The 12838-nt window shown below is 35.7% G+C and overlaps 1 protein-coding gene across 4 annotated transcripts in view; it reads left to right on the top strand.

Moving 5' to 3' along the window:
• Positions 1–12838, top strand: part of LOC121371158 (peripheral plasma membrane protein CASK-like) — a 492097-nt gene that overhangs the window by 375764 nt on the left and 103495 nt on the right. For all 4 annotated transcript variants that reach the window (XM_041496867.1, XM_041496847.1, XM_041496839.1 and 1 more), the window contains one exon: positions 7172–7249. In XM_041496867.1, the coding sequence (XP_041352801.1) occupies positions 7172–7249 (78 nt within the window). The remainder of the gene's footprint in view (positions 1–7171; positions 7250–12838) is intronic.

The raw sequence follows: 12838 nt of genomic DNA, 5'->3' as shown, positions 1-12838 counted from the left end.
TCCAGCACTGTCTGACAAATTTGACCATCTCTCTAGTAACGTCAGTGATGGGACGAAATGGACATTGCATGTAACAAACCTATAACCTCATTCAGTGGGACATATCGGTCAGCTAGTAATAATATCGTTCAGTGGGTTCATATTACAACTGGACTGAAGTGGGTCTTGAAATATGACGTGATTTAGCTAATCAATTGCCAGAACCAAATTTCAGAATGACTAATGTTTTTAGCTAATTTATAGCCTGAAATTTTTTTTTTGAGAATTGTTTTTTTTTAGATTTCCTTTTTAAAGAGATTGAATACAATGTATGTGGATTTGTTTTCATTAATATTGTATCCATATGATGGGGGGTGGGGTGGGTGGGGGGGGGGGGGTTAGGGGATTGAGAATAATTTTCCAGGTTTTATCGAAGCACTCCAAAAACTGTTTAGGGGCAGGACGTAGCCCAATGGTAAAGTGGTCTGGGATCGATCCCCATCGGGGGCCCATTGGGCTATTTCTTGTTGCAGCTAGTGCACAACGACTGGTATATCAAAGGCCGTGGTATGTGCTATCCTGTCTGTGGGATGGTGCATATAAAAGATCCCATGCTGCTATTCGAAAAGAGTAGCCCATGAAGTGGCGACAGTGGGTTTCCTCTCTCAATATCTGTGTGGTCCTTAACCATATGTCTGATGCCATATAACTGTAAATAAAATGTGTTGAGTGCGTCGTTAAATAAAACATTTCTTTCTTTCTTTTCCAAAAACTGTTTGTCCTTTTTTATCATTAAAAAACTCCCCTTTTACTTCAAGATACTGCAAAGCATACCTATTGAGTTTCCTCTGTCCCAGCCATTGCTCTACAACTGGTTTATCAAAGTCCATCATATATGCAGTCCTATCTGTGGAGAAAATACATTTAAAAGATCCTTTGTTACTAATGGACTCAATGCAGCGTGTTTCCTCTGAATTATCAAATGTCTGACATCCAATAATCAATGATTAATTAATGAGTGTGCTCTAGTGGTCTCTTTAAAAACAAAAAAAATCATCTTTGGAGAATTAACTGATTTGTACTAAAGATTATTGACTCTGTGTGCGAGAGTGTGCATGCGTGCATATGTGCGCAGGTGTACTCATGCATATGTGTGTGTGTGTGTGTGTGTGTGTGTGTGTGTGTGTGTGTTTATGTCACAGATCTGAAAACAAAATCCATTATTAATATTATTATAACAAGCTTCACCAATTTTCTTGTCTACATGATCTTAGAGGTTGTGTTTTCATAACCAAAATGGCAGCTATATATAGTCATGGCTGCCGCTGCCTGGCAACCAATCTTGATGTATTTATACTTACCAAAGTTAATAAAATAGGATGGTAATTTGTGCTCAAATAATATTGACTCTTGACTTGCACAGTGCGACCCGTTGGTTGTCTCTTAAAATTGATAATCCTCTTGAGGGGAAGAATGGATTTTCATGTCACCGTATAAATAGAACTCTTGTGTTTTTTTCCGGTGCTGGAGTGAGAAATAGCTCTGGCAGTGCTTCCGCCTGAGGTGCCATGGGTCACCGGATCGAAACACCTCAGTGGATCCGGTGGATTGTTTCCAATTCTCTGGAGATGAATGTGTTAAAGGTTGATGCGGCTGAAATGATGTTTTTAAATTAAGGCAATAAATCAAAATAATGATAATTCTTATATTATTTTTGCAGGGTTTTTGTGTGTGTGTGTGTGGGGGGGGGGGGGGGGGGTGTTAAAAAAAAATCCTCAATACCCCATTTACCGGCATTATAAAGTTTATTGTGCTCCTAAAAAAACCCATAAATTTCTGAAACACTGAGTTGTGGAAAATCGGGTTTAAATGTGAATTGTTATAGTTGTAAATCAATATTTACACTGAGTTGTGGAAAAACAGGTTTTAATATTTTTCACTATTTTTCTATTAATTTATGACAAATAGCTACATGGTCTTCATTGATCAAATTAGGAAGTGAAATATGTCCGGCTGTTCTTTTTTGAAGATATGAGGCTAAAAAGAAAAATGTCCTGCTACAGAAAATTAGCCTGCTTGAAATGAGACAAGGTATGGGGAGGGTTTGAGAATGAATAGTGTGTGAAAACTTTGGATGTCCAAGATGTATTTTAGAACATTATGGAATTAAAATATAACAGAATCACGGGCTAATCATGTAGCCCAGTGATAAAGCGCTCGCTTGATGCACAGTCAGTTTAGGATCGATCCCCATTGGTGGCCCCATTGGGCTATTTCTCGTTCCAGCCTGTGCTCCACAACTAGTGTAACAAAGGGTGTTGTATGTACTATCCTGTCTGTGGGATGGTGCATATAAAAGATCCCTTGCTGCTAATCGAAAAAGATTAGTTTATGAAGTGGTGACAGCGGGTTTCCTCCTTATATATATCTGTGTGGTCCTTAACCATATGTCTGATGCCATATAACTGTAAATAAAATGTGTTGAGTGTGTCGTTAAATAAAACATTTCCTTCCTTCCTTATTGTACATACATCGGTCTCTTTAAAAAAAGTACCTGTGATTTTTAGGTGGTTTCAGTAAGTGGATTTCTATTTCACCTGTTATAGGTCTAAACAATGAACTGCTTATCACTTTGTTATGGGTCACCATTTCAAGCCCTGTTAATAAATCAGTTCTACACATGATCTTTGCATAATTCACTCAGGAATATTAAAGGGACATACCCAAGTTTCAACCCGTAAAAATTGACACTAAGTTTATTAATTTACAAACCTGTAACTCATTTGGATAAAGTTACAATTGAGTGAAACATGAGTCTGTGACTTTGAAACGGTGAAATACCCTCTAAAAACAGACTAAAACTCGACTCCATAACTGTTACTTATCAGACACACGTGCATTTTTTAAAATATGAGAAATGCATTTTGTGATATTAGAAACACCAGGATGACCAAAAACACTTCGAATGTACAGAAATGGATAATTTAAACAACAAAATCTAAATAATGTCTAATTTCAGGTATTAAAAAATGGCTCTAATAGTAAAAAATATGCCTTAGTGTTTAAAAACCAGGATATGTCCCTTTAAAGTTGTAATGTGCTGACACTAAGTGTAAAACAGTGGCTTAATTCCCAAATAATCCTCGGTCAAAATAAAAAGAAATAGAAAATGTTGGTATCCATCAAAACTGAAGAGAATTCCTTGCAGTCAGGGGGTGAGATGTAGCCCAGTGGTAAAGCGCTCGCTTGATGCATAGTCATTTTGAGATCGGTCCCCGTCAGTGGACCCATTGGGCTATTTCTTGCTCCAGCCAGTGCACCATGACTGGTACATCAAAAGCCATGGTATGTGCTATCGATCTGTCTATGGGATGGTACATATAAAAGATCCCTTGCTGCTAATCGAAAAGAGTAGCCCAGGAAGTGGCAACAGTCGGTTTCCTCCCTTAATATCTGTGTCCTTAACCATATGTCCGACGCCATATAACTGTAAATAAAATATAAAATATTTCCTTCCTTCCTTGCTGTCAAGGTGTAAATGTATATGGGTAGACACTGTCGAATTCGAAATCGAAATCGAAATCGAAATCGAAATCGAAATTGAAAATGGAATGAAATGAATATTACTAATGTCAAGCATCTCTGACAGAGCCCCTTTAAATATTATTTGTTTCACCCTATAGAACCACAGTGCATAAATATAGATTTTCTATTACAATAAATTAGTTTTTCCTAGTAAATGAAATTATTTGGTTTTTAAAAAAAAATTATGCACTTGTAGTTAAGGTGTAACCTTTACATTTAAGAAACAAAATATTTTAAAAAGATTAAAATAAATTTAAAAAATGTTATTTGTTTAACCTAACAACCATATTGCAAAATTAAAAACATTTCTATACATTTGTTTTTTTTATAGTAAATGAAATTATTTGCTGTTTAATTTTTTATGCACATATTGTTACAGCGTAACCTTAACATTTAAAAAAAAAAAAAAAAAAAACCCAGCAAAAAACAAACAGTAATATTTTTTATGTGAAGCATTTCTGATAGAGCCCCTTTAAATGTTATTAAAATGGTTTAACCTAAGAACCACATTGCAAAAATATAAATTTTTCTATTACAATACATTTTTTTTTCTTCTAGTAAATGAAATTATTTGCTGTTTAATGTTTTATGCATATATTGTTACGGTGTAACCTTTACATTTAAAAACAAAACAAAAACAAAACAAAAACAAAATGAACAAAACAGTAATATTATTTATGGGAAGCAATTCTGTGATATAGAGCCCTTGCGATAGAGCCCCTTTAAATGTTATCTCTTTCACCCTAGAACTACATTGCATAAATCTTACGTTTTGAGGATTTTTATCAGATTTTTATTACATTTTGACTTCTCCATGTCTCATGAATGTGAATTTTAGTTCCCTTTTCCAATCATACCTCAAATAATCTTAATTGATCCCCACTATGCTGTCAACCATCATGCCAGTATTATGGAGTAGGCGAGAAACAGGGTTTTTTTATTTTTTTATTTTTTATTTTTTATTTTTTTATTTTTTTTAATGTATTTTTTTCACAGGGTTGGCAAAGTTAATGATGTCTGCTTTTAACTTTTACTGTCGAAATCGCAGCACCTTAATTCTACTTGCTGCCGAGCTGATCCCAATTCATGCAAGCCATAAACTTTATCACAGTTATGAGTACCTTCCTTGAAAAGTGTAATTTTACAGATGAATGGCTGTACAAATTGAACATTATTGATTGGAATTCATCTGTTTTAAGCTCGACTGCCGCATTAATAGTTGTCACATGTTTAACTCCACTGTTTGACGAATGAGGGTTACGGTGGTTTTCGATGGTTTTCGCTGGCTTCTAGAAGATCTGAATTTGTCTTTGTTAATGTTCTTGGGGGTGGGACATTGCCCAGTGGTAAAACACTCACCTGATGTTCATTAGGTCTGGGATCGATCCCTGTCGGTGAGCCCATTGGGTTATTTCTCATTCCAACCAGTGCACCAGAACTGGTTAAAAATCAAAAGTCATGGTATATGCTATCCTGTCTATGGGATGATGCATATAAAAGATCTCTTGCTTCTAATGGCAAAATGCGGCAGGTTTCCTCTCTAAGACTATATGTCAAAATTATCAAATGTTTGACATCCAATGGCCGATGATTAATAAATCAATGTGCTCTAGTGGTGTTGTTAAACAAAACAAAACTTTTAACTTTTAAGGCCTATTTTTACATATTTTGTAATCAAGATGAAAGAAACGATTGTAATAAAAAATATTTCCACTTGGCTAACAAGAAGGATAGATGGAAAGGAAGACAAGTAAAGAGGAAAAACGGAAAGAAAGAAACAGTTTTAAAAATGATGAATGGTCAATTAATATCATAATGCTTTCTAGTTATAAGGACCAAATTTAAATATAGAAATATTTTCTTGGACCTTGTTGCAGGACTTACTGGTTCTTATTATCCCAGCAGGCACTCATAACGGGGAAAATAAAAATCATAATTTCTCACTGAGAAATTATCATGCATTGGTCCAACGAACAAACCAGTGACCTTGTCTGTACTAAATATGACGTCATCATGATTTGGCAAACACACACAATGACGTCATGTAGTTTAAAGAGTTTGCGTTTAGAATAAAGAGAACTTTTGTTTTTGAAAATTATCTATGAACGTGATTAAATTACAAAGATATAGCAATACTCAGAACAGTACATAAAGTGGTTTATATCGTTTCTATACATGAATATGCATTGGTGTTGAAAATAAAGGCTTTTAGAGAAAAAATAACTCAGGTAATAAATAGAATAACAAACTCGGCACCAGTTATTATCATATTTATGTCCCTCGTGAAATAATTTTCATTTGTCATCGCTAAAGCTCATGACAACTGAATGTTAATTCACTCGGGACATAAATTTGATAATAACTGGTAACTCGTTTACTATCCTTTATATAATCTCCTTAATACATGTACTAACTAAGAATATCCTTAGAAAGATTAACAGTCATGGCAATACCTATATTACTATCCTCAAACATGAACCAATTAGTTGTGGGCCAGAATGTTTTGGGGTTTTTTTGCTTCTTGTTCGTTTTACTTTTCTAAACAACTGATGATGTATGAATGATTTGCACATCATATCTTTCCTTTCAGGAAAAAATAGATTTGCATTTTCTGGAGATGTTCATGTTTTTTCGCGCAGAACTGTTTTCACTTAATACTGATGTTTGAAAATATTTCTTAAAACTGTTTTTGCCTTTCTATTCCATTTGTAATCTATCTTCGTTTCTTACACATGTTGCGCCAGTTACTCTGGATTCCATTCCAGTAGATGGGTGGGACATAGCCCAGTGGTAAAGCGCTCGCTCGATTTGTGGTCGGTCTGGGATCGATCCCCATCGGTGGGCCCATTGAGCTATTTCTCATTCCAGCCAGTGCACCACGACTGGTATATCAAAGGCCGTGGTATGTACTACTCTGTCTTTGGGAAGGTGCATATAAAAGATCCCTTGCTGCTAATCAAAAAGAGTAGCCCAGAAGTGGCGACAGCGGGTTTCCTCTCCATATCTGTGTTGTCCTTAACCATATGTCTGACGCCATATAACCGTAAATAAAATGTGTTGAGTACGTCATTAAATAAAACATTTCCTTCCATTCCATTAGAAGGTCTGTGGTTCAAATCCCCTCACTGGAGGTTGAATAATCTCCTCTATATCTACTTTTATCTTTCAGATTTCTTGTTACTTGTTATTATTTAAATGACAACTTTGCTGTATAGATAAAAAAAATATATACCGGTATGGGCAAAATTTACGAAGCTTGTTTTTGACTTATATAGACTTGTAAGTACATATATTTGCAATGCTTAAACACCTGTATTTAACCAAAATCGGCTTCATAAATTAGGCTCCATAATGTTTTCTCCAGTTTAATATTGATCTTAAGAAATCATTAAATTATTGATTTGTTATTATTATATTAATTAGTTTTTTTCTTTGTTTTTTTAAAAATCCTATTTCAGCTACAGCAAAGTACCGGTCAAACATGTTTGATCCTAGTTTATCTTGTTGTATTTTCCTTCTATTTTCAGCACCACATCAACAACCATATAAGCATTTATTTTTTCGTCTATTATCATTTACGGTTTGTTTTCTGTTTCATGTTTTTCAGCTCTATGATAAGATAAACACGAAGTCACTGAGTCCAGCGCGGCGACCTCAAAATGATGCCATTCCAAGGGTCAAGGAGGTAAGTAAAACCATAGTTACCAACTTTCCCACCAAGCCAATGTGTTAAGACTCATATAGACTGGATGTGGTGTGTGTGCGTGTGTTCTGACTGTTAAATCTGATGTGTCTGGGGCTTGTGTTTTGGACATATACCCCATACACGATTATTTCATTGTGGCTAGCCACATGTCACTTGATGCGTGGTCAGTTTGGGATTGATTCCCATAATTATGCCCATTGGGCTATTTCCCACTCCGGCCAGTGCACCATGACTGGTACATCAAAGGCTGTGATATGTGCTATCCTGTCTATGGGATGGTGCATATAAAAGATCCCTTGCTGCTAATCGAAAAGAGTAGCCCATGAAGTGGCGATAATGGATTTCTTCCCTCAGTATCTGTGTGGTCCTTAACCGTATGTCTGACACCATATAACGGTAACTAAAATGTTTTCAGTGTGTCATTAAATAAACCATTTCCTTACATCCAGTCTAAATGCTCTCATCAAAACTAATGTATTTCAGTATGTTTTTAAGCCTTTACCAATAATTAGGTAGGGCTTAAGCTGGATTCCAAAAATTAATAGCAATTTGGCAAATTTAATAAGAAAATCTGCAGCCAAATTTAAGTAACAATCAGACAAACAGAATTATTTTATAAAATAGCTATACACATACAAACAACACACAGTTTTCTAATTAGCTCTTTGGTGAATTGGTGATGACATAAATTTGCTAAATTCAACTTTAAATTGTATTTGGTAATTTGGCAAATAACAGCTTAAACCTTAGTTTTTCACCGAGCAAATGTGAATGTGATCATGAACATAAACATTGAACAGTCTTTTGCACAGGTGGTGGGTTGTGGGATCAGAGGTTTAATTTTGTTTAATGACAACACTAGAGCACATAGTCATCGGCTATTGGATGTCAAAGATTTGGTAATTCTGACCACAAGAAAACCACAACATTTTTCCATTAGTAGCGAAGGGATCTTTTATATGCACTTTCCCACAGACAGCACAACACATACTAGTCACTGCCTTTGATACACAATTTCATCCCTTAAAGGCATATTGTCACAGACTATTGACCTATTTAATGATCTAACAAAGTATTACCTGAACAAATATAATTTGATTTGTCCCTAAATGTACTTTATTCAACCATCTTCATAACCACCATAATCCATTTATTAATGACATTTTGTAAAAATAATTGAATTATGGCAATGGTCCATAATTCAAAAACTAAAATTGCTGAAAGGGATGACATGGATTTCACTTCATCATGGTTCAGTTAAGGTGATGCGATAGCTAGATTTGGTTTCCAACAATATTAATGTAATTTTTATTTATTATCCATTTGTAGAGAAATACGGTCCTTAAATCTGTGACAGTATGCCTTTAAAACTTTAGATATGTTTCTTTTTTGCATTAGTAGACTATTATAGGATCAGGCTTATAAAACGTTTAGAGTCTAGACTCGAGAGACTCTAATAATAGAGTCTGAGACACTAATGTCATGACAACGCCATACAAATTGTAAGCATGCGATGTCATTAGATATTGAGTCTGGACTTACGTTTTATAAGCATCGAATTTGAGAATCTAATTTCAGGAGTCTTCCAGAATCATAAATATGATATAATTTAGATAGTTTGTGATTCCATCTCATAATTGGACGCTTCCAACCCGAAATTTGGCATTCACAGAAGCACAGTTAAAGTTAAAGTCTGTATTGTTTAATGACACTACTAGAGCACATTGATTAATTAATTATGCAGCAAGGGATCTTTTATAGGCACCATCGTATGGATGTTTTTTTTTAATACTTGGCCTAAATCTAGAGAGGAAACCTGCTGCCGCCACACAGGCTAATAGTCGGATATTGGATGTGAAACATTTGATACGTTTTACATATAGACTTGGAGAAAAAACCTGCAACCTTTTTCTGTTAGTAGCAAGGCATCTTTTATGTGCACTTACTCGCAGACAAGAAAGCACATATCATGGCATTTGACCAGTTATGGTGAACTGATTGGAACAAGAAAAACCCTAATAAGTTAATTGGATCTACCAAGGTGGTTCGATCCTGCGACGTAAACACATCAAGCGAGCATTCAACTGACTTCAGGGAAGCATGGAACCTTGCTAAATGTTCTCCCTGAGGATGGGGAGATGAGATTGAGAGTTTATTAAAACTGTAAATATATGTTGCTTTTGTGCATTAGGAAACCATTTTGGGATGGAAAGGCAAGATTATGAGATCATTAAGATGATTGATGTGGGTGTTTTTTTTGCATTAATAAGCTATTGTAGGATGGTAAGGCGAGATTAAAATGATAGATGTAGGTAGTACTAAACCAAATAACTTCGGGCTGGGTCAAAGTTTGAGGAACACCCAACTTTTGATAGAGAAGTGAACACCACAAGTCCTGTGATTGGTGATAAATGTGAGTGTGTTGGTTGTAAAAAACAAAACAACCATTTCATCTGGGCAAAAAATGTATGCAATTTTATTTCACTGTGTCAAGTAGCCTTGTGCTTGAAACAATGTATGGGGGTACCTGTAAAAAAAAGTACTCAAATTTTGTGCGAAACTAGGGTAGTCATTGACGCTATCCATTATCTCAGAAATGAGCAGCTTGAGCTGCATTTTTTGCTGATTCACTTTAAGTGTGAGGGTTGGTAGTATTTATATCCGTGGCGTTTATGTCGATTGATACGTTGCAGGTAGGAGTTTTAGCCACATGTGTTACTATTGTCATCTATGGGATTTGATTTGGTAGTATACACCCTGTAGGGTTGGGTTTTTTTCATTAATAAACTATTATAAGATGAAAAGGTGGGATTGTGAGTTTATTAAAACTGTAGATGTGTTTGTGTTTTATTATGGAATGGGGGTTTGTTTTTCCATTAATAAGCTATTGTAGGATGGTAAGACGAGATTGTGTTTTGTATTAGTAAAGAGATAGAGCATAATTAGTTAATGATGTCAGATATCTACTTTATCCTGTGAAGGTGAAAATGCTGAGTGGAATTTCTCATTCGGCCTGAACAGGATAAAGCAGATATCCGACGTCAGTAACTAGTTATTATTTTTATCCTGCAGACCATAAAAATTAAAGAGAAAAGCTATTATTTCTGTTATTTCTGCCACATTGTACGATGACCTAGAGGTCAAATGAGTGATTTTTATATGTAGCTATGTTTGTGACGTCACATGAATGATGCCAAAAAGTCACATCCTGCTACTATACTTTATCTGTCATTATATTCTGTCGATAGAAACAGTAGTTGTAGGATGAAATGTTATAATGTGGTGAAGTGAGGTTGTGAATTTATTAAAACTCTAGATATGTTTGTATTTTGTATTATTAAAGAGAATGTTATAATATGGTGAAGCGAGGTTGTGATATTATTAAAACTCTAGATATGTTTGTATTTTGTTTTAGTAAAGAGAATGTTATAATATGGTGAGGCGAGGTTGTGAGATTATTAAAACTCTAGGTGTGTATTTTGGGTTAGTAAAGAAAATGTTATAATATGGTGAGGCAAGGTTGTCAGATTATTAAAACTCTAGGTGTGTATTTTGGGTTAGTAAAGAGAATGTTATAATATGGTGAGGCGAGGTTGTGAGATTATTAAAACTCTAGGTGTGTATTTTGGATTAGTAAAGAAAATGTTATAATATGGTGAGGCGAGGTTGTCAGATTATTAAAACTCTAGGTGTGTATTTTGGGTTAGTAAAGAGAATGTTATAATATGGTGAGGCGAGGTTGTCAGATTATTAAAACTCTAGGTGTGTATTTTGGATTAGTAAAGAAAATGTTATAATATGGTGAGGCGAGGTTGTCAGATTATTAAAACTCTAGGTGTGTATTTTGGGTTAGTAAAGAGAATGTTATAATATGGTGAGGCGAGGTTGTCAGATTATTAAAACTCTAGGTGTGTATTTTGGGTTAGTAAAGAGAATGTTATAATATGGTGAGGCGAGGTTGTGAGATTATTAAAACTCTAGGTGTGTATTTTGGATTAGTAAAGAAAATGTTATAATATGGTGAGGCGAGGTTGTCAGATTATTAAAACTCTAGGTGTGTATTTTGGGTTAGTAAAGAGAATGTTATAATATGGTGAGGCGAGGTTGTCAGATTATTAAAACTCTAGGTGTGTATTTTGGGTTAGTAAAGAGAATGTTATAATATGGTGAGGCGAGGTTGTCAGATTATTAAAACTCTAGGTGTGTATTTTGGGTTAGTAAAGAGAATGTTATAATATGATGAGGCGAGGTTGTCAGATTATTAAAACTCTAGGTGTGTATTTTGGGTTAGTAAAGAAAATGTTATAATATGGTGGGATGAGGATGTGAGTTGATTAAAATTGTAGATGTGTTTGTATTTTGTATCAGTAAACCATTATGGGATAGGAAGGCAAGATTATGACTTCATTAAAATGATAAATGTGTTTGTATTTTGCATTAGTAAACTATTGTTGAATGGGAAGGCGACATTGCAGATTTAAATTTTGCTTTACATCTATACTTTAAACTGGACAGTCCACTTTGGTCCATTAACTGGGAGACTTTCAAATCCGGAAGTCTTTCATCTGACTATTTCTGGCTGGACCAAATCTACTCCAATCCCTGTACTGTAAGTCCAGACAGCTGGCAGCACTCTAACCTTCCATTATCCTGGGATGGATCTATAGATCTGACTGCAGGAAAAATGTCACTGAGGATTATCTATCTTAGCATTGAGATGGCAGGATTTGTCACTGGGAAGTGATTCAGATGAAGTGTTAGTACTCGGAGATGGTCAGTGTATTACTTTGTGGATGTTACTTACAGATCTTAATTCTGACAGGTTTATCTCTGGAGCTAAACCAGTGTGAACATATTAAGTTGTTTAAGTGTCTTTGTTAAGGAAGGTTGTGTTTGTTTATGGAGCAGGGGGCAGTGTGTAGTTCAGTCTTTAGGAAGGTTGTGTTTGTGTATGGAGCAGTGGGGCAGTGTGTAGTTCAGTGTTAAGGAGGGTTGTGTTTGTTTATGGAGCAGGGGGCAGTGTGTAGTTCAGTGTTAAGGAGGGTTGTGTTTGTGTATGGAGCAGGGGGCAGTGTGTAGTTCAGTGTTTAGGAAGGTTGTGTTTGTGTATGGAGCAGTGGGGCAGTGTGTAGTTCAGTGTTAAGGAGGGTTGTGTTTGTTTATGGAGCAGGGGGCAGTGTGTAGTTCAGTGTTAAGGAGGGTTGTGTTTGTGTATGGAGCAGGGGGCAGTGTGTAGTTCAGTGTTTAGGAAGGTTGTGTTTGTGTATGGAGCAGTGGGGCAGTGTGTAGTTCAGTGTTAAGGAGGGTTGTGTTTGTTTATGGAGCAGGGGGCAGTGTGTAGTTCAGTGTTAAGGAGGGTTGTGTTTGTGTATGGAGCAGGGGGCAGTGTGTAGTTCAGTGTTTAGGAAGGTTGTGTTTGTGTATGGAGCAGTGGGCCAGTGTGTAGTTCAGTGTTAAGGAGGGTTGTGTTTGTTTATGGAGCAGGGGGCAGTGTGTAGTTCAGTGTTAAGGAGGGTTGTGTTTGTTTCTGGAGCAGGGGGCAGTGTGTAGTTCAGTGTTAAGGAAGGT

Source organism: Gigantopelta aegis, chromosome 1 (genome assembly GCF_016097555.1).
Source record: "Gigantopelta aegis isolate Gae_Host chromosome 1, Gae_host_genome, whole genome shotgun sequence".
In the NCBI taxonomy this organism is placed as follows: Eukaryota; Metazoa; Mollusca; class Gastropoda; order Neomphalida; family Peltospiridae; genus Gigantopelta; species Gigantopelta aegis.
Note: the sequence above shows the minus strand (reverse complement) of the source record. Positions and strands in the feature narration are given on the sequence as shown.